A 26,091-nucleotide genomic window follows, 5' to 3' on the forward strand; every position below is an offset into this window, starting at 1 on the left:
GGTGTGAGATTCCGTGTCTCTTGACTTTTTCTTCTTCTTTTTTTTTTTTAGATATAATCCACATGCTATAAAATTCTCCTTTCTAATTAGAAATTGTTTAATTATATTTTTTTGACAGGCAGAGTGGACAGTGAGAGAGAGAGACAGAGAGAAAGGTCTTCCTTTGCTGTTGGCTCACCCTCCAATGGCCGCCGCGGCTGGCGCGCTGCGGCCGGTGCACCACGCTGATCCGATGGCAGGAGCCAGGTACTTATCCTGGTCTCCCATGGGGTGCAGGGCCCAAGCACTTGGGCCATCCTCCACTGCACTCCCTGGCCACAGCAGAGAGCTGGCCTGGAAGAGGGGCAACCGGGACAGAATCCGGTGCCCCAACCGGGACTAGAACCTGGTGTGCCGGCGCCGCAAGGCGGAGGATTAGCCTAGTGAGCCACAGCGCCGGCCAGAAATTGTTTATTATAAAGTATATCTTTACATGAGCTAGGTAGGGGAATTAGCTAGCAGAATTATTTAATGTTTTTAAAGATTGATGTGTTTGAGTGGTGGAGTTACAAGAGGGAGGAAGGGGAGAGAGAGAGAGAGAGAGAGAGAGAGAGAGAGAGAGAGGGAGAGGGGTCTTCCATCTGCTGGTTCATTCCCCTGAATGGCTGCACCAGCTGGAGCTGAGCCTATCCAAAACCAGGAGCCAGGAGCTTCTTTGGAGTCTCCCAGGCGGGTAAAGGGGCCTAGGCACTTGGGCCATCTTCTGCTCTCCCAGGCCAAAGCAGAGAGCTGGATTGGAAGAGAAACAGCTGAGACATGAAATAGCGCCCAGATGGGATGCCAGTGCTGCAGGTGGAGGCTTAATCTACCATGCCACAGCACCCACCTTTCATTTAATTATTTTATCCTTAGAAATAAACTACCTTTTTTGTGTTGTTATATTTTTATTTCTCTTAGGCATTATCCCTTTACCATGTATTATAAGCTGGTTTATAAAGGTACTTCAAAAAGTTGCTGGAAAATGAAATTTAGAAATAATATATTTCAGTATAAAAAAATTGACCTTTCTAAAGTACACGGTTCCGTGGTGTTTACTTGAAGTGGTAGAACCCTCGTCACTCCAATTTCAGAAGACTTCTGTCACCCGAGGAAACCCTGTGCCCATTCTGGCTCTCTCCAACCCCTGGCAACCACTCACCTGCTGCGTATTCGCCTTGATGCAAGTGGAACCCCTGTCGTAGGTGGCCTTCTGGCTCTACCTGGTATCCTTTAGCAGGACAGGCTCCAGGGTCGTCAGTACTGTAGCGTGTGTCGCTGCTTTTCTCTGAGTGACTGGCTGAGTGGCAGTCCATTGTGTGGATTCGCCCGCATGCAGGCAGTCCATTCCTTCTGGACATCAGGGTTCCTTGCACATCGGGCTGCACAGTGCTGCTGGGAATATTTGTGTGTTAGGTGTCGTGTGAACATGTTTTCGTGTCTTTGGGTTCGTGCCTGGTGGTGGGATTGGCTGGAGCAGATGCCAGCTGTTGGGGAGAACCATCACACTACTTTCCCATTCTGGGATTTTATCTGCAGCTTGGTACTTAGCCTTGCTCGTTGGATTTTTCAGGATCTCTAGTTAATGATTCTGAAGTTCAACAGCTGTGTTGGGAAGCTTTGTTCATTGTCTTGTTCTGTGCTCATCCTTTTTCCTAGTTGTCTGTACTTGCTCTATAATACGCTTTTGAATTTGAGGCTAAGTATTAGGATTATAAAAAGTCTCTGGGAAAGGATTTAGGATTAAATATTATAATTATTAAGGTTAAAAATTAGGATTGTAAACTGTATTTTTCTAAAAAAAATTTATTTTAAATTTTATTTGAAAGGCAGAGAGCACGAGTCAGTGCCAGAGAGATGTGTTTGATCAGCTGGTTTGCTCTCCAAATGGCCGCGATGGCCGGAACTGGTTTAGGCCAAAGCCAGCGGCCTGGAACTCAGTCCTTGTCCTCGATGCAGGTGGACGTGGGGGTTGTTTGGAAGTACGGTGCTCTGAGTTACAGGGGCAGCACCTGGAGGGCGACAGTGAAGAGCCCGTAATTCTGAGAAGGAGCCAGACTCGGGCGTAGTGTAATAGGGTACAGGTGTATTTAGGTTTCTGATGTAACATTGATTCTTATTTAGACTTCAAATAGTGTGTTATTTAAAAGTATAAGGGTTTTCAGGTAGGATGTTTGCTCTTGTTCTAAGAGGAATTGTCCTGGTGAGACTGGGGAAAGTATTTAATTAGCATATTCTCATACAGTTTGCGTTTTGTGGAAAACTGCAGTAGCCAGTATTTAGTGTTGCAGAATACAAGATGATTCCGTGTCTCATCCGTATTTCGAGCTTGTATTTGAAGAGAGATGTGTTCTGTATCTTGTAATGCATTTCAGAGTCTGGTCTTATGCACTGACTGGTAAGGAAATGACGTCGGTATCACTCAATAAGAGGGAAGTTCTCATTAACTCACCCTCTGTTTTAAACTAATGACCAAAAATCTCAGCAAACCCAATTTTCTGCTTGAAAACCATTTTGAAATCACTCAGAGTTATTTAGCAATTTACCAACTTTGTTTTCCACTGGATGCCCAAGCAACACCCCATTAAAACTTGTGTTGATTAAAATAGAGCAATATTGATTATACTTTTCACTGCAAAAATTGCTATTAAAGTGAATGCATACCACCAATCTTAAACTGTCTTGGTATTAATTAATTATTACTTATCTGGAAACTCATTGGTCACCTAACTAGTTGAACGGAGACTTTTAGCCAGATGTCTCTGTAATGAGAGAAAAGCATTCATTACTAATTCTCTCTTGTCTCAGGTTAAGCCCGGGCATGTAGGCTTTGTCACGTTAGGAGCAGGATTTCAGAGGACGCTGGCATCGGGGTGTCCACATACACAGGGGAGGGCTTCTCTAGGTCACAGTCACAGGTGCATGCACACCTGCCCTCCCACGTTGAGTTTCTACTTCATATTCTGGTATCTAGTGCCCACCATTGTGTAAGGTGCCCACCATTGTGTAAGGTGCCCAGGGGGCCCGTCTCCTTGGTCTCTGACGCTTCTCTTCTGAGCCTGTTTTCCTCTCCATTTGCAGACGGGCCAAGGTTGCGCGCGTGATTGGTTTACTGGCCTCACACACAACAGAGCTCCAGGAACACACACCTGTTATTGAGGTAACTTCTTTTTTGACTGATAAGGTATGAGGTGAGAAAAAAGATGGTCCTTGAGTTTGTAATTGCTAGCGTGCAGCTTTCGTGGATGGTCTCTTAATTTGTGGGATCGTGGCAGTTGGTGTACACCAGCAGCTCACTACGACACACAGTCCATTGTGGAAGGTGGAATGGCAGCGCTGCAAGGATTCTGAACCACACTCATTCTTTATTTCTGGATAAGCCTTTTTTTTTTTTTTTTTTTTTACTGCTGGTTTCCTTGTAGGTCACCCAACCTTCATTATAACCAGTGCAATTTCTAGTTCAAACATCACTCATAATTCAATCAAAGTTCTTGTGGTATTTCTTCTTGAATTTAGTGTTTTCGTGCTCACCCACCGTGAATCATTTCTTGACAACCGATCCCAATATTTAATGATCTTGCATGCACTAAAGATATTTTCTGTCATCGGTCATTTCCTTCTAACAACAGTACTAGGAAGGCTTTCTGATTGAATCAGTAATTCCAAGTCCTATGGCCTGTCACAGTGTCCTTGAATAATAAAAACGACTTCCAACCTGTCCTGCTAATTGGTATTTCAGTTAATATGGTAATACTTTTTTTAAATTTTGAGGTATACAAATTTCGTGTATTTTGTATGTGCAGATTTAGGAACACAGTGATGCTTCGCTCCCTACCGTCCCTCCCACCCACACTCCAGCCTTTGTCCCTCCTCCTCTTCCCATTCCTACTCTTAATTTTCACCAAGATGTGCATTCACTTTACCTAATGATCATAAAGTTAATGCTACACTAAGTAAAAGAGTTCAACAAATAATGAAGGGAAAAAAAAGTGTCCCTCAAGGAAGAGCCAAGGGCTGTGAACGGTCATTGAATCTCCAAATGTCCATTTCACCCCAGTACGTTGCATTACATTTGCCAGTTTGGGGGGGGAGGCATTTTTTAAAAATTTAACGCCTCAAACTGAATTGTACCAACATCCATCGATTATTTACTTGATCAAGCTGTAGCTGCCTGAAAGCAATAGATGTTAAGACAAAGTACAGAATAAGTAAGTCTAAACAAATGAATCTGTAAAATGTGAGCCTAACTAATAGCTGTTCAATGCTTTGAAGCTTATTCTAAAAAGCATGAATTCTTGAAAAAGAGAATATAAATACTTTAGAAATTGCTAGTATGGAAATAAATTCTGCATTATTTTAGAAGATCTATAAGGGTGAGGAAGCAGTGGAGCAGGCAGTGTCAAGTTCTTAGATGGTTTTAGAAGAAATTTCTTGGTAGTGTTTTATTAAGATTTATTTGAAAGGCAGAATTAGAGAGGAAGAAGTCTTCCGCCCTCTAGTTCACTCCCAAGCAGCCTGCAGCAGCCAGGGCTGGGCCAGGCAGAAGTCAGGAGCCAGGAGGCCAGGGGCTACGTGGGGTGCAGTGGCCCAAGCATTTGGGCCGTCTTTGGTTGCTTTGTCAGGCATTATAGGGAGCTGGATTGGAAGTGGGGCAGCCCAGTCTTGAACTGGTGCCCATATGGGATGCCGGTGTTGCTGGCAGCGGCTTAACCTCCTGTGGTACAGGTCTGGCCCCTAGTGTTGTATTCTTGACATTCATAATCTATTTTGCTTTCCTGACTCCAGTGCTCTTCTGTCCATTTATTTCCAAATATTTAGGAGTACCTATGTATACTCAAACCATCCCTGGGCATCAGGGCACAGTGTTGAACGTGGTAGATTAACAGCTTGCGTTGTAGCGTGGGAAGAGAAACAAATAGGAATGTATGATGTCACGTGATGATGAACTCCGTGAAGCAGATGGGGTTGGGTGATGGCATTAGGGATCTCTGAGGTGGCCGTGGTCCTTGCTCAGCTAAAGCCTTTGCTGGCGACATGCTGACGGAAGCCAGGGGCGACTGTGGGCGCAAGCTCTGCTCTCTGGACAAATGGGGTCGACATGCTGACGGAAGCCAGGGGCGACTGTTGGCGCAAGCTCTGCTCTCTGGACAAATGGGGTTGCAGACAGGGTGGACGGCCTTTGCAGAGGACTGAGTGGGCAAAGAAAACTGGTCGGCGGGCTTCCAGGGGAGTTTGGCTGCAATGGAGGGAGGCAGGGTGGCAGGGATGGAGTGGGGGGCCGGGCCAGGGCAGAGCTTTGTTGCAAGTCACCTAAGCATTTGGGACATTACTCAGAATGAGATGGAAGGACATGGGGGAATTGTGAGCGTGAGATCATGCCTTGACTTGGTTAATTTTTGTTTTTTTTTTTTTTTTTTGACAGGCAGAGTGGACAGTGAGAGAGAGAGACAGAAAGAAAGATCTTCTTTTTGCCGTTGGTTCATCCTCCAGTGGCCGCCGGGGCCGGTGTGCTGTGGCCAGCGCACCGTGCTGATCCAATGGCAGGAGCCAGGTGCTTCTGGTCTCCCATGGGGTGCAGGGCCCAAGCACCTGGGCCATCCTCCACTGCACTCCCCGGCCATAGCAGAGAGCTGGCCTGGAAGAGGGGCAACCGGGACATAATCCGGCGCCCCGACCGGGACTAGAACCCAGTGTACTGGTGCCGCAAGGCGGAGGATTAGCTACTTGGTTAATGTTTGAAAAGTATCGCTCTGGGAGCTGGCGTGCACAGTGAGTGAGGCCACTGCTCGCCATGCCGCCACACCTTACTGGAGTGCTTGTTCAAGTCCTGGCTGCTCGGCTTCCCATCCAGCTCCCTGCTAAAAGGCCTGGGAAAGCAGTGGGAGATGGCCCAAGTGCCTGTGCTCCTGCCACCCATGTGGGAGACCTGGATAGATTTCCTGGCTTCTAGCTTTGGCCTGGCCCAGCTTCAGCTGCTATGGCTACTGGGAGAGTGAACTTGTAGATAGAAGATGGATTCTCAGGCTGGTGCTGTGGCTCACTTGGCTAATCCTACGCCTGTGGCGCCGGAATCCCATGTGGGCACCAGGTTCTAGTCCCAGTTGCTCCTCTTCCAGTCCAGCTCTCTTCTGTGGCCCAGGAAGGCAGTGGAAGATAGCCCAAGTGCTTGGGTGCCTGCCCTACGTGGGAGACCAGAAAGAAGCACCTGGCTCCTGGCTTCGGATCGGTGCAGCGCCGGCCGTAGCGGCCATTTGGGGAATGAACCAACGGAAGGAAGACCTTTCTCTCTGTCTCTCCCTCTCACTGTCAGTAACTCTACCTGTCAAATAAATAAATAAATAAATCTTTAAAAAAGATGGATTCTCTCTCTGTTTCAAATAAATCTTAAGAAAAAAAAAAGCATGCCTATTACTAGGAGAGGGACAGGCAGAACCAAGAGACTAATTTAGGAGGTGGAAGATGATTGTGACTTATGTCATTTTTTAAAATGATTTGTTTATCTTGTTTGAAAGGCAGGCAGAGTTAGAGGAAGAGACAAATCTTTGATCCTCTGTTTGACTTGCCAAATGGCTGCAACAGCTGGAGCTGGGCTAGTCGGAAGCCAGGAAGTGGAGTGGCCAGGACTAGGTACTGGTGCCCACGTGGGACGCCGGTGCCTCTGGAGGCGGCTTTACCTGCTGCATCACCATGCCCTGGACCACGTTGTTACGCATACCCACTTTCTGACCCCTCCCCCCAAACATACATGCTATTTTCCTGGATAGAGTTGGAAACGTGGTAACAGATGAGCTGATTGCTTTGATAGTACTTGCAGGCAGACATTAATAGCCAAGAAGAGTGGCCTGTATCCATGTTCATAGTCAAAGCTGAGTCATCAGAGACATGCAAATCCAGACCAAAGTGAAATATCAAGTTAGTCACCAGAGTGGCCCAAAGCAAACAAACAAGAAACCCCAAACCAAACCAAAAAAACTTAGGATCCTCAGGGTCTTAGGGTCCTAAATGACATTTACAAGAACTTGTAATAGCATTGTGATTTATAACAGCCCTGTGTTGAACCCCAGTGTCCATCCACAGCTGAGTGGGCAGCATGTGGAATGCTCACATGGTGGCCTGCTAAGTGGCACGGGTGCTGGTAAGCTACGGCACCCGGCGGCAGGGTCACAGACTCGTGTCCCAGGTGGCAGTAGGATCTTTTCTGGGGGAGACTCCTCTGTGTCCTCAGGCATGTCTGGACACTGGGATGGTTCTCGCCCAGAGGTCAGCTCTGCCTGGGGCCAGATGCCGTGGGGGAGAGCTGATAGTGCGTGGGGGCCGTGGAACGGGCTCCAGATGAGGAGGGGGTGTTGGCATACAAAGGCCAGGGCTGGGACTGAGAGGCTGTCCATGCTCCTGGAGTTGTTGTGCTCGGCCATCCTGTGGCAGTGGTTGGGAGACTGTCCTGTTGTCGCTGTTCTCAAGAGCCTGGGTAGAGGCCATCTGCAGTACCCTGGGACCTGCCAGTCACCCGGGTGATGTGCCCGCCTACCCCCATCCTTGCCTGTGGCCCAGTTCTGGGACCTGCTGTTGCACTACTGCCACCGCTGAGAGCCTTTGACCCAGCCATCCCATGAACAGTTCTGATACTTCAGGCCAGCCACTAGAGGGCACTCAAACACTGTGAAATGTTTTGCAAGTGCAAGAACTTGTGTTTAGACTTCTGATCCGTAGAAGCTTGACAAGTCTGTGGTCCTGTGTTTCATCTTCTTCCTGATGTTTGCAGTTTTGCCTACACGAATTGTTCTTCGGGTCCATTCTGGTTGTTAGCATTTCAGATGAATGACAATAATGAAAGCCTTAATCGCCTCTCAAAAAATGCAGAGTAGGCGCCAGACGCATGTTTCAGAATCCTGGAGCCCTTTGCAAGGTGCACCTGAGGTCCAGAGCTCTGGAGATGAGTTTTCTGTCGACTCACAGTGGGGTGTGTGTGGCTAATGTGTCAGTAAACCATGAGTAAAATTTCAAGCACGTGGCGAGTCCTGATGTTTTTCAGTACATGTAATACCCGTGAGCGATCAAGATGTTGGTTAAAGATCCCATAAGGATTTTTTAAGGTTTTCTTTTTAAGGTTAGCATTTTTGTTTTTGATTTGTTAGAAACAGATGGAGAGAGATTGTCTATCTGCTGATTCACTCTCCACATGGCCACGACTGCCAGGGCTGGGCCGCACACAGCCAGGTGCTCGGAACTCAGTCCAGGTTTCCCCACATGAGTGGCAGGGATCCAGGTATTTGCACCGTCACCTGCAGCACAGGCAGGAGGCAGTGTTAGGAGTAGGGTAGCCGGCCCGCGCCAGGCACTCTGAGGTGGGCTGCAGGTGTCTTCAACAGCATCTTAACCTTCCTGACAAACCCACGCCTCTGCACTTTCTTTTTTCCTCTGTTCATTGAATTACGTAGCTCCAAGTTTCTATTTGTTTCTTTCCATCATCTTTATCTCTTTGTTAGGTTTCTCTTTCAAATAATGAATCATCATCTTAATGTCCTTAAATTTTTCTGTTTTCTTTTATCTTATTAAATTTCCTTCAAATCATTATTTTGAATTCTTTTTCAGACAGTTCATCCATTGACTTCTCCTCAAGTCCCGTTGCTGCACTTCTGCAGAGTGACTGCGTTTCTTTGGAGGTGTTGTGCTACCTGTCTGTATTTTGGATGCTTCCTGTGTCCCTCCATCAGTATTTGTGCATCTGGTAGAGGTCACGTGTATTTGCCGGTTTTATGTTTTAGGATAGCTTTCGAAGTAAAAGGTGAAGCACCGTGTCCTAGGGTGTCTGCTATTGGGATGGAGTACGTTGGCTTTGTTTCTAGGTGGGCGCTGTGGTGTAGTGTCCGTGTAACTCCTTCCATGGTAAGTGTCGCCAATGTCTGTGGTATCTCAGTGGCCTCAGCTGCAGGGGCTGTGGGTTGTAGCTCTGCTAGGGTGGGGCAGGTGCACCAGCTGCTCTGGGGGCACTGCTCCTGGCTGCAGGAATTCGGTGCCTGTCAGCAAGGCTCACGTGGGGCAAGGCTGCCGTGATGGCCCGAGCAGACGAGATGGGGCAGTGGAGGTGTGGGAACTCTGTCAGTGTGGGTAGCGCTTCTCTGACGGTCCCAGGGAGTGCGATGCAGCGTGCTCGGCGTTGGAGCAGGGCGCATGTCAGTAGCTGGTGGCCGCAGCGGTGGGCCCACACAAGGCACCTGTCAGCATCTTGGGCATGTCCATTGGGCATCTGTGGCGTGACCTGCACAACTGCCCAGCTTCTTCCTGGGTGTGTGTGTGTAGGGGGGCTGCCTGTTGGTTTGTGGAGCCTTGGTGGGCCCAGCTGCTCAGCTGCGGCCCCGTATAGTGGGTGGGTAGGGCCATTAATTCAAGTTTGATTTTCTGGGGTGTCTGCAGGCTGAGCCTCTCTTGGGGGGATGCCCACGTGCGTCCGTGGATTGTGAGAGGGCAGGTGGGACCTCCTGGCTCGGTCACATGGGCTGTTTTGGCTGAGCTGTTGGAGGAGGCTCCTGGGTGGGTGAAGTCTCTGGGGGGAGCTGTGTAGGGGCACATGGGAGAGGGCCCAGCATGACTTGGGCAGTGGCCACACCAGCAGCCCTGGTGTGGATGCTCTGATCACTCCCTGTCCTGGGCTTGGCAGGTGCGTACTGTTGGGGCCTCAAGGGAGGCCTCTGTGGGTTCAGGTTGGTCCTGGAGAGGGGCAGTGGGGGCCGCGTGGGTTCAGGTTGGTCCTGGAGAGGGGCAGTGGGGGCCGCGTGGGTTCATGTTGGTCCTGGAGCAGGGCAGTGGGGGCCGCGTGGGTTCAGGGTTGGCCTGGAGCGAGGCAGTGGGGGCCGCGTGGATTCAGGGTTGGTCCTGGAGCGGGGCAGTGGGGGCCGTGTGGGTTCAGGGTTGGCCTGGAGCAGGGCAGTGGGGGCCGTGTGGGTTCAGGGTTGGTCCTGGAGCGGGGCAGTGTGGGCCGTGTGGGTTCAGGTTGGTCCTGGAGCGGGGCCCTGGGGGCCGTGTGGGTTCAGGTTGGTCCTGGAGCGGGGCAGTGGGGGCCATGTGGGTTCAGGTTGGTCCTGGAGCGGGGCAGTGTGGGCCGTGTGGGTTCAGGTTGGTCCTGGAGTGGGGCAGTGGGGGCCGTGCTTGCTGCGCCTCTGTGTGAGGCCGTCCTGTGTCTCTGTGCTCCCTGGCTTCTCTGCCGCATCGTGACCACACCCCGGGGCTCTGCTTCACTGGCCAGTGGAGCTGCTGTGCCGTGTGCATTTGATTTGGTCCCTGTGGAGGGAGCTGCACCAGGCACTTCTCATCCTTTATCTTGCTTTCATCATTCTCCTAAAATTGTAATTTTTCTTACCGGGTGAGAATCTTGACTGGTGAGCTAATTACTTATTTTCTTTAACCTAAGGTTTGTTACGTTGGATTTAAAAAGTTATTATAAATATTACTAACAATGAAGCTCCATAGTGCATTTTAAGTTATTTGTGTCTTTTTTTTGTTCATTTGGATCTAACGCCCTGGACTATAAACACCGTGATAATACTGAGTTTTAGCGTCAATTCCAATAACTCATTTTGTACTTCTGTCACAAATGCAGTGTACAGACATCAGTTTTTAGGTTGTTTTATTTTTCAAAATATTTGAGGGCACGAGGGAGACAATGAATGATGATTGAATTTTCCTTCTGCTGGTTGGAATGATCCAGCCAGTCCCCAAGTGGCTGCAATGGCAGGTGCTGGGCCAGGCCAAAGCCAGGAGCATGGAAATCCATCTGCATCTTCCAAGGGGCCCAGGTGCTTGGGCCGTCTTTTGCTGCTTTTCTAGGTACATCGGCAGGGAGCTGGATCAGAAGTGGAGCAGCTGGGGCTTGAATTGGCACTCCCATATGGGATGCTGCCATAGCAAGTGGTGACTTAACCTGGTGTGCCGGGACACTAGCCCTTGTTTGTTTTAGATAGTTAGGAATTAGGGCCTTTGGGATTACCTTATGGGTTCTTTTTGGTTTAAAACACTGTTTATGGAAATGTTCTAAATAAACAAAATGCATACGAGACGTGAATGTACTGCCTGATGAATTATCACGAAGGGAAACCCCAGGAGCTGCCAGTGTGGAATAAAAGATGGCCCACGTCGGAGATTGCTTTGTGCCCTCTCCTGATCGCTGGCTTCCCAAGGGTCTTAATGCCCAAATACTACCAATGGCTGTTTTGCCTCCTGTGATGTGTGTGTGTGTGTGTTACTTAGGTTGGACCATCTGACATGTTACACATGGCTGTCTGTCGTCGTCTTTGCCATGTTCTGTCTGTGGGTCTCACTCTTGGTGCCTGTTCCTCTGGTGCATTTTCAGTGCATGACTGTTTCATATCCCTGGTGATGGACATCGGGGTTGCTTTTTGTGCTTGGCTGTTAGAAATAATTCTTGCACACATGATTGAATGCATGTGTGCAGGCTTTCTGTTGGGCATGCCTTGGAGTACAATTGTTAGTTACAGGGTATGTGTGTGTTCAGTTGGGTGTAATCTGAATTTTTCCAAGAAGGTTCTCTAAATTTAAAATCCTGTGGCTGGGGCGGAGTCCCGGTCAGGGTGCCGGATTCTGTCCCGGTTGCCCCTCTTTCAGGCCAGCTCTCTGCTGTGGCCCAGAAGTGCAGTGGAGGATGGCCCAAGTGCTTGGGCCCTGTACCCACATGGGAGACCAGGAGAAGCACCTGGCTCCTGCCTTCAGATCAGCGTGGTGCGCTGGCTGCAGCGCGCCAGCAGCAGCGGCCATTGGAGGGTGAACCAACGACAAAAGGAAGACCTTTCTCTCTGTCTCTCTCTCTCACACTATCCACTCTGCCTGTCAAAAAAAAAAAAAAAAAAAAAAAAAAATCCTGTGGCTGATGAATTTACAGGGCCCTATATTGGCATTAATATGTGGTGGTGGTATAAAATCATGTTAAAAAGAACTTAGGAATTTCCACTGCATCTTTACCATGAGTGGGCGTTGAATTTAGTCTTAGGGTGTCAGTGACCACATAATTTCACTTTCTATCTCTGTTAATAAGTGGATTACATTAATGGAGTTACTGAAACTGAAACCACTCTGGTCTTTTTAGAAGGAACTCGACTCACATTTTTAGAAGGCGACCTTTGCAGTCGCCTTGCTGGTATTTCTTCTCTAATGGTCTCTCCATCTCTTGTTGCCTCGTAACATTGATTTTTTGGAGACTGCAGGCTATTCGCCTTGTAGGATCTTCCCCGTTTGTCTACATGTTTTTTCTTGATATCATGAAACTCATTCAGCTACTCACTAGGTCTGCTGTAAATTGTGAGATAGGTCTAGAAGCTTGATCAGACTCGGATTAAACTTTTTTGTAAGAATGTGTCATAGATGATGCGGCTGCTTCATATTTTAGCATATCAGGGAGCATGGGTCTGGCATGGCGGGGCAGTGAGCTAAGCTCCCTCCTCCCATGCTGGTATCCCATGTCAGAACACTGGTTCAAGTCCTGGGGCCTCTGCTTCCAATCCAGCTCCCTGCTAATGCGCCTGGGAGGGCAGCAGAGGATGGCCCAGGTGCTTGGGCACCTGCCACCCACATAGGAAATGCAGGCATTGCAGGAGGTAGCTTCACCCTTTGTCCACAAAGCCGCCTCCCGCCTCACCCCCCATTTTTTTTTTTTCGTTAAGGATTAGCAGTTGCTACAAGTTTCCAGAAAGGGACTCAGTTCAGGTAGAAGGCAACACTGGGGGCCGAGGAACAGAGGTTAAAATTCGGCCCTTATAGAGGGGGATGGGAAGTGAGTGGAGGGGACATCTTAGCACAAGCAGAGTCATAACGTTCCTCGGCTGTCATTGGTTAGTTTTGGAATTCTTCATACACCGAGTGACAGCCCATGAAACCCCACAGAAAGCAGCAGCGAAAGGTTACAGGTCTGGGCGGCCGTCCAGGGCAGGGGAAGTGGAGTTCCCAGGGTTGTCCCACTCGCTTGTACAGGGGCTTGGTCAACACCACGGACTTCATACTGCAGTTCCAGGAGGGTCACGCCTTCGGACCAAGGACCATGCCCTGGAACCCAGAGCTACATTCTAGGACTAGGGGGAGAAGCAGGAAGGTACTGCTCCTAACACAAATGAAAAACAAGACTTACTGCTTGGATGTCTTTGAACTGCTTGCCAAAAAGAAAGCTCAGGACTTGTAGAGGGAAATAAGATTAGCCAGTCTTGAGTATCCACAAGGTTCAGAGGAGAAACTTGTCACCCTGAGTTAGAGTTCTTCATAATTTTTTTTGCATTGCAAAAGACTGTCCCAGAAAGGATGAAAGGATGAAAGGACGAGCGACACACATGGAGCCATCCTTACAAAACCTCATAAGAGCACATAAAGGACTCCCCAAACTCAATAATTAAAATTTAAACTTCTGTTGCTGATGGGCGTTGAATGAGGAAGCTTTAAAACATGTCAGTGGAGATAAGACAGTGTTTGAGAAGCAGTGTCAGAGGTGCCGGGGTCTGGGGTATGTGTCTTGGGGGGTCAGTGGCTGAGCTGAGGGGGAGGAGATGGTCAGGACTGAGGAAGGGGGCCGAGAAGCCGTGTGGTCGGCTGCCCCGCTGGCCGTGTTCAGCAGGTAATTGTGCTTCTAGATCGTGTGAGTACGTAGCGTCTGGGTGTTGGTGGCAGTTGCGGAAGCTGGATGCTTCCTAGGAAAGAGCGTCCCGTCGGATTCGGAGGTGAAGTCGGGTCCCGTTCTTGGCCTTTCTGCTGTCACAGACGTGGCCTCCTGGGGTTCTCGGTTGCTGGGGACCGCGAGATGCTGTCTACGACTTCAGGCTCTGCACGGGATCCTTTGTGCTCTGCTGGTTGCGCTGAGCTCAGAGTGAGGTCCGTATTCATCCCCCATATGTTGTTTTGGTGAACTCACACCCTTGTGATTTACCTGTTACACAAACTTCTTTTTTCTGTGACTTTCTGAAAGCATGAGCGGCCAATTTGCTGCAGATGATAAATCAGGAGATGAATAATTCTCACTTTTTATGTAGAATGATGTGAAACATGCTGGTTTTTTTCTCTTCTATTAAGCCATGGTGCTGAAGTGCATTTCCTTTGGGGGAATTGCTGTATTTGAATCATTTCTGCAGGCAAATTCAATATCTCGCATCAAAGAATTCTTAAAAACCATGCTTCCTGATTTTGTATAATGGTGGAATTGATTTAGTTCCTTATCTGACATCTTGTAGAACAATTTCTAGCCTGTGCGTTTTCTGCTCTAATTCTGGTGCTCATTTTACCTGGGCTAGGAATGTACCTGCACTGTATGTTCAGAGCAGCCGTTATGAGGCTTATGCATTTGAAAGCAAGGTAATTTAGTAATCCTTGGGAACCCAGCAAAGCATCACATTTCACTTTTCTATTAGATGAAAGAAACATGAAAAGTGAATTTGGGACGGAAGGAATTGAACAAAACACAACTAATCAGAGCTGATCCCTGAAGCAGAAAAATGCAATTTAGAAAGAGCCTCCTTTGGATTTATACCATTTGTGGAGTGTTGAAAGATACAGCTTGTAAGAATATATAGCAAGTAAATAATACTAGTTGCATATAGCAATCTCAAAAATTACAATATTGAAATGATGTTCTTTGTGCCATAACTTTTAAATTATTGGAGCATCAAAAAAGACCCAGTTTTGATAATAGGGCACTGGTACCATGGCTTCTTAAGGAAACATTGCTGTAGTGAGTCTGTAAGGTGTTTTGTTCCAAAATAAAGATGCAATTCAACCCCTCAAGAAACATGTATCATCTACATCCTAGTGGGTGTTTTCATTAGATGCGGAAGAGGGGACCAGCCACGACGGTGAGGCAGCACCTGGAAACTCTGCCTCTAGCCTGGTTTCCTCTGCCCACAGTGTTTCTCCCTCTCTCCTCATCGGGTTTTGTTTGTGGTTTCCAGCAGGCAGCCAGTGAAGGGTACAAACAAGGGGGTCTGTGTTGAATCTGGTACCGCCACTAAGGTTCCTGGCCATGGTACCCTATCATGGATTGAGGGGAAAAAAAAGGTCTATTTGAACAGCAGTGTTGTCACTGTGGTCATTCCAGACCCGCGAGGGCTCTAGGGCCTGCCGGGGTCTTTGTCTGCATCCCTCCCTGAGTCACTGCGACACAGAAAGCACCGGTGACTATCATTGCTCCCATATCACAAGTGGGAGTTGAGAGGCTGGGTTCTTTGATACTGAGATGATATGGATCCATGGTCCCTGGCAATTGCATTAGTTTCTTTTTTAAAAAACTAGTTCCAAGTGACAAAACTGTTAGTCTGGGAAAGCTTCAAAGGCTGTTAGTGAAGCTGGGACCGGACAGCCTATTCATTGGTCCGTGCGGGTGTGCAGTGCCAGTGTTGCCCCCATTGCTTTCAAGAAGCAAAGGATGAACCTGCGTATTCTGGGGGAGGCTGCTGGTTTCAGTATTAGTCGGTTTCACAAGCACATAAGGGGAAAATGGGAAGGTGACCCTTTTCAAAGGGCCTGTATCAGCACAGTCCCCAGCAGATGATATGCTCAAGTGGAGATAATTCAATGAGAGGTTATTTACCAAGATGGAATTAACTCAGACTATAGTTCTGTAGGGCTAGTAGTTGTGGAATTGTTCTTCACTCTTTTTTTTTTTTTTTTAAAGCATTTATTTATCTGAGAGGCAGGGTTGTAGACAGGAAGAGACAGAGAGGTCTTCGATCCACTGGTTCACTCCCCAGATGGCTGCAACAGCCAGAGCTGGGCTATCTGAAGCCAGGAGCTTCTTCTGGGTCTCCCACGTGGGTTCAGGGGCCCAAGCACTTTGGGTCATCTTCTATTGCTTTCCTAGGCCATCAGCAGGGAGCTGGAGTGGAAGGGGAGCAGCAGGGACATGATCCAGTGCCCATATGGGATGCTGGCGCCCCAGGCAGAGCTTTAGCGCACTGCACCACAGTGCCAGCCCTGTTCTTCACTCTCAGCACAAGGAGAAGGGATGACTCTTGGAACTCTCGAAGACTGTTTGGGAGGCTGATAGAAGGGAAAAATGCATGGATGAAGGAATTGGCACCAGAGCAGGGAGCAGGGATGGCTGAACCATACATGACGAGGCAGTTACCCATCAGAGGACAAAATGCTGTCCTCTCCAGAGTGGGAGGGCTCCAGAGTAGCCAACAGGCCACTGGGTGCCCCAGGGAGTGGAGCCATATCGGGGCTTAGGGTTGGCCTCTGTTCTTGGTGGGTTGGGTGCTCGCTAGTGGCAGTAACCAAGGTGGCCTTTGTGAGCAGGAGCCCATGGTGCTGTTGCCTCTGTGCTGCTTCACTTGTAAGTGGGATCCTTGAGCAAGCACAGGGAAGCTGGTGGAAGATGGTGAGTGGCGTCCTTAGGATGCTTCCAGTCTTCCAGCTGACTGGGCATGCCCCAGAGGCCCTTTGTGTGGGTGGATTACGAATGGCTTTACATTCCGTTCCCATTCCAAGAGCTCCATCCACGCTTCTCTTCCTCTTCATTACCTGCCCTCCTTACCCCATTAAAGTATAATACTGTTCTTTCCAACTTCATGATTTGGTGGCTAACTTTCTAGTGACTCACTCTGAGTTGGTGCAGATCCATTCCTTAGTCCATTAGTGTGTCCACGGTAAATGTAGATGTGCACCCTGATGAGGTGCACCCTACACCTGAGGACTTCATTTTACCCTTGTCTTTCTGGGTTGCCTCTGAGTGGGGCTGCAGCAGATCCGTATGAGAGTCCCATCCGTGCTCTCTCCTCCTGAGAGAGAAGAAATGAAGAACTTTCTATGCAGTAACGGGTGTGGGATGAAGAAGAGGGGGAGGCAGCTAAGCAGAGTGGAGCCCGTGGGTCTTAGTCACCTGCACATTAGAGTAAGTGAATCAATGCCTGGCTTGGTCCTTTAGATCCTGTTTCAATTTTAGAACGAAATGCTGCTTTGCATGACCAGTTTTATGGTAACACCCAAACATGTTGGACAGGACAGGACTTGCAGTACTCCAGGGTCAGTTACCCAGGCTCAGCTGGGTGAGTTGGTTTTCAGATGGAGAATGACGGTTGGTAAAGGGGAGGGCAAAGCCTTGTTCCCGAACGGTAGGGGTCTGTGCTGTGGTTCTGACACTGGAGCTTGCCACAGGCTTTATGCACTATCTATTGGCTGTAGACAGTGCCAGTAGCATTAGATGTGTGGGGGTTCAGACCCAGCTAGTAGATCAGCTTGCTCTTGAACTTGGACCTGCTGCAGAACCCTATCTTAGGTCCCTCTCAACCAATGGACAGGGGGGCTGGCGTCATGACTCACTTGGTTAATCCTCCATCTGTGGTGTCAGCGTCCCATATGGGCACCCCTCTTCCAGTCCAGCTCTCTGCTGTGGCCCGGGAGGGCAGTGGAGGATGGCCCAAGTGCTTGGGCCCTGCACCCCATGGGAGACCAGGAGGAAGGACCTGGCTCCTGGCTTCAGATTGGTGCAGCGCTGACCGTGGTGGCCATTTGGGGAGTGAACCAACGGAAGGAAGACCTCTCTCTCTCTCTCTCTCTCTCTCTCTCTCTCTCTGTAACTCTACCTGTCAAATAAAAAAAAAAAAATAAAACCGATGGACATAATCAGTTATGAGTAAATAGGTTGGAGCCTCCAAGATCCAAAGAGGCTGGCTGATCATTGGTCTTCCTGTGCCTTAGTTGCCAGAGCAGGGTGCAGTATCTATGACTTTGGAAAGGTGATCCTCATATGCCCAGACTGCTGGACTCCTAGAACCATCACCAGTGTGGTAGACTGTGAACTTTCTCAGGGTTCATCTCCCACCCTCTGGAATACAGTTCAGAGTTCTGCATGCCAGATTCAGTGAGCATAATGTTATAGGTGCAGTGGAACAGCATGGTGCCCTCTAGGTTAGCAAGAGGCTCGGGTTCTTCTGGACTGTGTTGAGTCACAGCAGGAGACTTGACACAGACAATTCAGTGAGTAGAAACTGCTTCTGACTTGACCTACTGGTTGGTATGGAAAAGAAAGCAAACCAGGTATTGGGTACTGTGTTGACTTAGTTCAATTAAGATGCCATATATGAAACTGTAGCATCACTGAATTAGCAGGTAAGTTAAATGGGGTTGCCCCTCTCAAGTCCTTAGTGGCGCTGACCTCTGAGGTTCCTCCATGCATATGGGTTTGCTCTTGGTTTACTGTTACTGAGTATGTAAGCAGGGCAGGTGTAGGAGTTCAGTGGCTTCTCCTTTGGCCTTTCCTGTGATAACTAGTCTTCAGTCCACTGGTCAGGGTTCAGTATGGGAATTGTACAAGTAAAGAAGTATGTTTTCTCCCATTATATATTCTGGCACTAAGAAAGAACCAAGGATGGGCCCAGGAATCCACTGGACAGATGTGAGATGGACTTTGGCTAGGAGTTCATGTAGCACCTTGACAAGCTCCTAACCTGATTCCTGAACTATGCAGCACTGTGGGTTTCCAAAGATTGCCTCAAGTTCATAGCCCATACCTATTAACCCCCAAGGGTCTGGGTCTTCGTCTTGCCCCCATGCTCAGTTGCATGACAAATGCTGAAGGCATGTGTTGCGCAACAGTCGCTATTTCAGAGGGGTCTCTTAGCAAGGAACCCCAGCTTAGTTGAGAAACCCTAGGTCTGTGAACCAACTTGGATCTGGGACCTGGGTAAGAATGAATTCCTGGTACGGGGGCTTGCGTTAGGTCGTAGGCTGATGTGATGGTCACCTTCCTGTTGTCTCACATTATTGTGGGTCAGACTTTGCTGACCACTGCCTTGCCCTGCGGCTCACTGGAGCAGCTGCCCCCACTTTGTCGCTCAGTTTGGATGCTGCCACTGGCTTTCAGGGTCCTGAATCCCACTCCTGCTGCTGTGATCAGAGCAGCCAGTTCCATTGTTAGTATTTTGGGATGCCAACTCTGGCCTAGAGTGACACCAGAGCTGTTCAGATGCTGATGTCTCACCTAGCCAAAGCCTGTCTTCTAGGACCACCCAGATGGGCCAGTTGTGCTTCCTCAAACCATCCCAGCATTGCCAGTTCCCTGAGTTTTCAGATTCTGTCGCCTAGAGCAGTGGCCCTCAATCTTGGTGGCACAGTAGAGTTCTCTAGGGAGTTAAAAAAATAATAATAATAAAAACATGATGATGTCCAGGCTGTGTTCCAGACCGGTTAGATCAGAATTCTGGAGTAAATGGAGGTGGTATTGCATGGTACATGTGTGATTTTAACATGCAGGCCATGTGGAGTGCCACAATACTTATTCTCAGAGTGTCGTCCTGGACCAGCAACATCAGTGTCACCTGGCAAGTTGTTAGAAATGCAGATACCCAGGCCTCACTGCAGATCTGTTGAATGAGAAACTCTGAGGGTGGGGCTGGCAATGCGTGTTTTTACAGATTGTCCATTGACTGATGTACACCACCATTTGAGAGCCGCTGCTTGATAATGCTCTGGAAACTGCACTGTTCTGACCTCCTTAACCCGAGGACATGTTTCCATTGCTCAGCCTAGCAGACGCCCGGGTGAGGCACTTCTGAGGCCTGTTTGGATTTTCAAGGTGAGGTTTTTGTTCCCTACTACTTCATTTACTACTAGGAACACAAAATCCTTGCTGCGGGTTGGTTCATTTCTTATTCATACATCCTTGGAGTCTCAATTTAATGTGAATGGTCTCCTACTCACATCACACTTTGGGCAGTCCATGGGGTTTTTATCTTGTTCCAGTTTGAAAGGTCATTTCAAGGTCACCACCAGGATTCAGCACCTGTCTCCATGGGTTAAGTATCCCAAGTGCCTACCTGTATCTCTAATTTCCTCTTTGCTCTCTGTTTGCTTTATTTTGATCTTTGAGTTACCCTTAGTTTCTTGCCAATTCAGTCTTGAATTTTATAAAAATATTTTTATTCATTTTTTTTTATTTCAGTGGGAAGAATTCTCAGGATTTCTCACCTGGGATCCACCAAATAGAGAAAGGGATTTTAATGAGTGATCTGGTATTGAACTACACATTTATCACAGTCTTAAATTAGTTTAATCTGCAAAATGGCAAAATCAGGTTTTTTTTTTAATTTAAATTAAAGAGCTTGTTAAGAGCAGTTTTAGGTTGATAGCAAAGTTGAGAGAAAGGTATAGAGATACTCTGTATTCCTCCTTCCCCCATATCTGCACAACCTCCCCCAAGATCCATATGTTATACCAGAGTGGGACATATGCTAAGGTCAATGAATGTGCGTTGGTTTGTCGTCATCCCCCAAAGTCTGCAGTGTTTGCATTTCAGGTCACTCTTGGTACTGTATGTCGTGGTGATGGGAATGTGCTCCCTTCCAAAAGCATGAGTTGGGAACTTAATAAAATGGTGTTGGGAAGTGGGGCCTAATGAGAGAGAATTACTGTTACTTCCACAGCAGGTTTGTGAAAAAAGGGTGCATTTGGTCTCTTCTCTCCCGTATGCCTTGCATCATGGGATGATGTGATCCAAAGCCTCTTCCTAGTTGCAGGGCCCTCAGTCTTGAACTTTCTGGCCTCCAGAAATATAAGAAATCAATCTCTTCTTTATAAATTACTCATTCTACGGCATTTTATCTGAGCAGGAGGAAAAGAGGCAGGTCAAGGGCTCCGGGAGGCAGATTGGAACAGTCCAGCTGGTTCTCTGATGTCAGCATGGAAGCTTAGAAACTCTGCAGCTGATAAAACTCGAGATATGTGTTCAGATAGTTTACTTGCTCTTAGCCCTCAAAATGCCATTTTTGAATATCCATGTTAATGGAATAAAGGGACATCTTGAAACTGTACTTCAATAACACCAGTGGGAGATGTAACAGCAATTAGACCAACTGTTCAGTATACTTCCCCAACCCCTGAAATTAGAGACATTGCAAAGTCTCAAATGAAGAGCAATTTCCACTTGATAGCACCTCACCCAGGCTTTTTCTTTCTTAGAATGCCACTTCCGTGTCCCGAACGCAGCTTGTACACGTGAAATGAGAACATGTAATACCCTATATCATAACAGCCTCTCTTCCTCTTCCATTTTCTGTTTTATTTGTTCAACTCAGATTCTGTTGGGTTCTGTGTATCTGATTAAGTCCTGTTAAGTAAAATCACATGAGTATACTTCAAACTTCAAATCCTAATTTTTGTGAGCATTGGTTAAAAAAAAGGGGGGGGGTGGTAACCCCGGACAAAAGTGAGGCTTGGTGACTCCCATGCAGGAAGAAGGCAGGACTGTTTGAAAACACCATTTTGTGTTTCGTAACTCTGAAAATGTCCTTGCAAGGTTGTCTGTGAGAAACTGTGTTGGGTGACATCTGGACATTAAAGTTTTAACATTACCTCTAATTCTTTGCATGTTAATTGGGTAGCTGCATTCCAATTTGCATCCATAATTGGCATCCTGCTCCTAGAACTGAACACTCTGGGAGAAGCAGCATGGGTTATTATCTTGTCAGGTCCTCATTGAGGTCTAAATGTAAACAATACATAACTGGTGGATCCTTTTACTTAAAATAATGAACTGTCAGGAGAGGTAAATAAAACACACAAGGATATTTGTCAGGTAGTCATTTATAGTCATTTAAAAAGTTTGGAAACACCAGGTACAAAAACTTCATTAGCTTCCTGGACTTTGCTTTAATTAGATGTTAGCAGATGTCAACTGAGAAAGAAGTTTGTCATTTTTTTGGTCTCCAGTCATCCAGACCCTCTTTCTAACACCACTCAACTTACTTTTGGGGAAATGCAAAATAATCCAAAGCACCAAAAACAGAACCCTCATTTTTCTTTTCGTAGGGCTTATCCAAAAATACACATAATAATAGCACAGAATCTCAACATCCTGCATTATCTCTTTGAGTTTCAATGTTAGAAGGCCTGGAGACTTTTTAGAAACTTTAGGAAAGCATGCAGAATAACAATATCCATGTATTACTTGGATTTGTGAGTTTGAAAAGTTAATCTTTTTTTAAAAAAAGATTTTATTTATTTGACAGGTAGAGCTATAGACAGTGAGAGCAGAGAAAGGTCTTCCTTCCATTGGTTCACTCCCCAAAATGGCCGCAACGGCTGGAGCTACGCCAGTCCAAAGCCAGGAGCCAGGTGATTCTTCCTGGTGTCCCAAGTGGGTGCAGGGGCCCAAGCACTTGGGCCATCCTCCACTGCTTTCCCAGGCCATTGCAGAGAGCTGGACTGGAAAAGGAGCAACTGGGACTAGAACCAGCACCCATATGGGATGTCGGCGCTGCAGGTGGAGGATTAACCCAGTGCGCCATGGCACCAGCCCTGAGTTAGTCTTTTTTTTTTTTTTTTTTTTTTTTCATTCCGTTTAGTTTTGGCATTTTCAACACCAGGTAGCTAGGTCAGAAAAAACATTACTCCTCGTTATATGTGACTTAGGTGTTGTAATTGTTCATTATTGGAGTTTTTCCATTAATATTTCTCGATTTGTAAGATGACAGATGAAAAAATCTGTAAGGATTAACGTTTTAGGGAACCATTATCTGTTGAGTGCTATCGAATGCCATGCAAAGTGAACTTTTGCAAGAGAGACATGAGCTTGTTGTAAGCATTACCGGAATCAGTCACCTGATGTGTGTCTGTTTACGAGCAGCTGAGCTCCAGTGCTGTTTGCATTGTGCTGGAGGCAGTCCCGGCAGTTTGATCACTTGAAGGGTCTGTAGCATTGAAACGTTTTAAATTTCCCGTGATGCTCACTGACACGAAATACCAGCAGATTAGAAAATGGAGAAATGCAGTGAATCCTGCCACTGACTTGGTGGAGCGGAAAGCCAGATCTAGGTTTTGAATTTAGTATGAGATTGACTTTTTTTTTTTTTTTTAAACAACCTTTTACCATTTTGAGAGAAGTAGAGCTTCATATGCAGTTGTAAAAAGTAATACAGGAAAGCTACAGGGTGTGCTTCAACCCCTGTCCCCAGTGGGAACATCTTGGAGAACTATTGAACAGTAGCACAGCCAGGATATTGATGCGGAAACAGTCAAGGGAAGGAGTTGTTGTGTCATGGCCAAGGACCCCTCATGCTGCTGCTGCATGTTGATTTTCTTTATGAAGAGGTTCACTTGCCCCTACTGAGTGTGCCTCTCTCCCAACCACTAAAATTTGTTCTGCATTTCTATGCTTCTGTCATTTTGAGAATGTCATACATGTAGGGTCCTATGGTTTGGAACCTTTCGGGATTTGCTTTTTTAAAATTGAGCCAAAATTCTCAGGAGAGGCACTAGGCTGTTGAACATTTCGTTTATTGATCCCTTCTTATTGCTGCGGTCATTTCCATGGAATATTGTACCACAGTTTTTATGTCACGTTTTCCCATTGAAAGATACCTGGGATTATTTCCAGTTACAAATAAAATTGCTATAAACATGGATTTGTAAGTTTTGGTATGGATGCACGTCATCCTTTGCCAGGGTTAAATGCTCAAGACATAGTTGTTGGATCTTAAAGCAAGTGTGTGTGTTTTTTTAAATGTTTACTTTTACAAGAAGCTGCCTACCTGTTTTCCCAAGCAGCAGTACCGTTTTTTACTTCTGTTACCAATTTGCACATGATCCTGTTTTTCACCACCTTCAGTGGCTTTTCGTGTTGTTTTAGTTGTATTTCTGCCGTTCTGATAGTTGCGTGTTGCGTGTTTTTTTCTTACTTTGCTTTTGTCTTTCTGTAATCATTAATGATGTTGAACACTGTGTATGTTTGTGTGCACGTGTGCTTATTTGCTTGCTGTATTTTTTGATAACGGTGTGTCTGTGCTTTTTGGTGTCTGTTTTACTTAGCCTTGGGTTTTGAAGACTTTGTCTTAGATTTTTTTTTTTCTCTAGGAGTTAAAGTTCTATGTTAATATTTGTGATAATTTCAAATTTGTGTGTGTGTGTGTGTGTGTATATATGTGAAGTATCAGACTCAGGTTCAGGTTTTTGGTTTTCCTCTGGATATCCAATTGCTTCAGCACCATACATTGGAATGACTGATTTTTCTCTGTTGGGATGTTGGTGCTTATTTGTGAACAGTCACTGGCTGTTCCTGAATGGAGCCTTTTCTGAATGCTGTATTGTGTTCCAGTGATTTGTGTGTCTTACCAGTGCCACACACTGGTAAGATCACTGTGAATACATGATAAATCCTGAAATCAGGGAGAATAACTCCAACTACTTTATTCCTTTTTAGAATTGTTTTTGATATTCTAATCCTTTTGGCTTTCCATATAAATTTTAGAATTACCTTGATGGGAGTTCCCAATAAGATTAGTATTTTGATAGGAATTGCATTAAACGTGGTCATCAATTTGGGCTGAATTGGCATCTTTGCACTGTTGAGTCTTCTATCTATGAACATAGTATATCTCTTCATTCAGATCTTCTTGATTTCTTTAGTGTTGTACAGTTTCAGCCTACAAGTCCTATATATTTTTGTGAAAATTACACTGAAATACTTATTTTTCCTTATGTTCATTGTTTATTATGTAGACATGAGTTTTTTTTTTTTTTAAATATTATATGCTGTGACCTATTTGAACTCACTTGCTAGTTCTAGGAGCTTTTTTCTGTAGGTTTCATGGAACTTTCCATGTAGACAAGCATGTCATTTGCAAATAGTTATTTCTAATTGGGTGAGTTGTGACCATTTGTATTTCTGAGAAATTGGTACATTTTGTCTTAGTTGCAACATTTGTGGGTATAGAGTTGTTCATCATAGTCCCTTATGGTTTTTTGATGTCTGCACATTTACTCTGTAGCTCTTTTGTTAGTTTTTTTTTAAATAGGAAAAGTTTTAAAATTTTATTTGAAAGGCAGAGAGAGATGGGAAGGAAAGGGTGGGAGAGAATATGAATGAAAACTCATCCGCTGGTTCTGGTTCACCACCCAAATGCCCACAATAGCCAGTTCAAGACCAGGCCAAAGCCAGGAGCTTAGAATTACATCTGGGTCTCCTGTGTGGGTGGTAAGGACCCAAGTACCTGAGCTATCGCTTACTGCCACCAAGTGTGTATATTAGCAGAGGTCAACTCAGAACTTGAAACCAGGCACTCCATCTAGGATGTGGGCATGCCAAACGGTAAATTTTTAAAATTTTATAATATAAAGCAAATAGCTTTTATGTATTTCATAGGTAAAGCTCTAAGATGGTAACCATGCTTACTCCCTCCCTCCCTCCCTCTCTCTCCCTCCCTCAGTCCCCTCCTTCCTTCCCTTTTTGCCCTTTGTTTAATTTTTGCAAGGACGTAATTTTGATCTACTCTATAATCATAGGCTTAATTCACCACTAATCATGATATTCAACAAGTAAAAAGTAGGAAGACTGCAGTTTCAGAGTATAAACAAGGGCTGAAAACAAGATGTCTATTTCATTCCTATACATTTATAATATCTATATTAACTGCTACATTTTAGAGAAAACCTGGTATTTCTCTTGTTGAGAGTGGTTTATTTCCCCAAGCATGATGATTTCCAGTCGCATCAATTCTGGTGAAAAAGTCAGGTTTCTTTTTTCTTTTTTTTTTTTTTTTTGACAGGCAGATTTAGATAGAGAGAAAGGTCTTCCTTTCCGTTGGTTCACCCCCCAAATGGCCACGTGCTGTGCCGATCTGAAGCCAGGAGCCAGGTGCTTCCTCCTGGTCTCCCATGCGGGTGCAGGGCCCAAGCACTTGGGCCATCCACTGCCTTCCCGGGCCACAGAAGAGAGCTGGACTGGAAGAGGGACAACTGGGATAGAATCTTGCGCCCCAACCGGGACTAGAACCCAGGGTGCTGGTGCCGCAGGCGGAGGATTAGTCAAGTGAGCCACGGCGCCGACCTCATTTTTTTTTTTTTTTTTTTTTTGGCAGAGCAGTATTTCACAGTGTATATATACCACATTTTCTTAATTCTGTCATTAGTTTATGGAGATTTGGATTGATTTCTTACCTATTGTGAATTGAGCTGCTATAAACATGGAGGTACACATAACTCTTTCATATACTGCTTTCTTTCCATTTGGGTAAATTCCCAGAGGTTGGATGGCTGGGTCACGTGGTATATCTATTTCAGCTTTCTGAGATTTCTCCATAATGTCTTTGACAATGGTTGTAC

General features: G+C 46.4%; 1 protein-coding gene across 13 annotated transcripts in view; it reads left to right on the forward strand.

Moving 5' to 3' along the window:
- Window positions 1-26,091, forward strand: part of ULK4 (unc-51 like kinase 4) — a 617,184-nt gene that overhangs the window by 58,425 nt on the left and 532,668 nt on the right. For all 13 annotated transcript variants that reach the window (XR_007921958.2, XM_051852640.2, XM_051852641.2 and 10 more), the window contains one exon: window positions 3,097-3,175. Coding sequence is in view for 12 of the 13 variants with exons in the window: in XM_051852640.2 (XP_051708600.2) it covers window positions 3,097-3,175 (79 nt within the window). In the remaining variant the exon portion in view is untranslated. The remainder of the gene's footprint in view (window positions 1-3,096; window positions 3,176-26,091) is intronic.

The sequence above is a fragment of the Oryctolagus cuniculus genome, chromosome 10 (assembly GCF_964237555.1).
Source record: "Oryctolagus cuniculus chromosome 10, mOryCun1.1, whole genome shotgun sequence".
NCBI lineage: Eukaryota > Metazoa > Chordata > Mammalia > Lagomorpha > Leporidae > Oryctolagus > Oryctolagus cuniculus.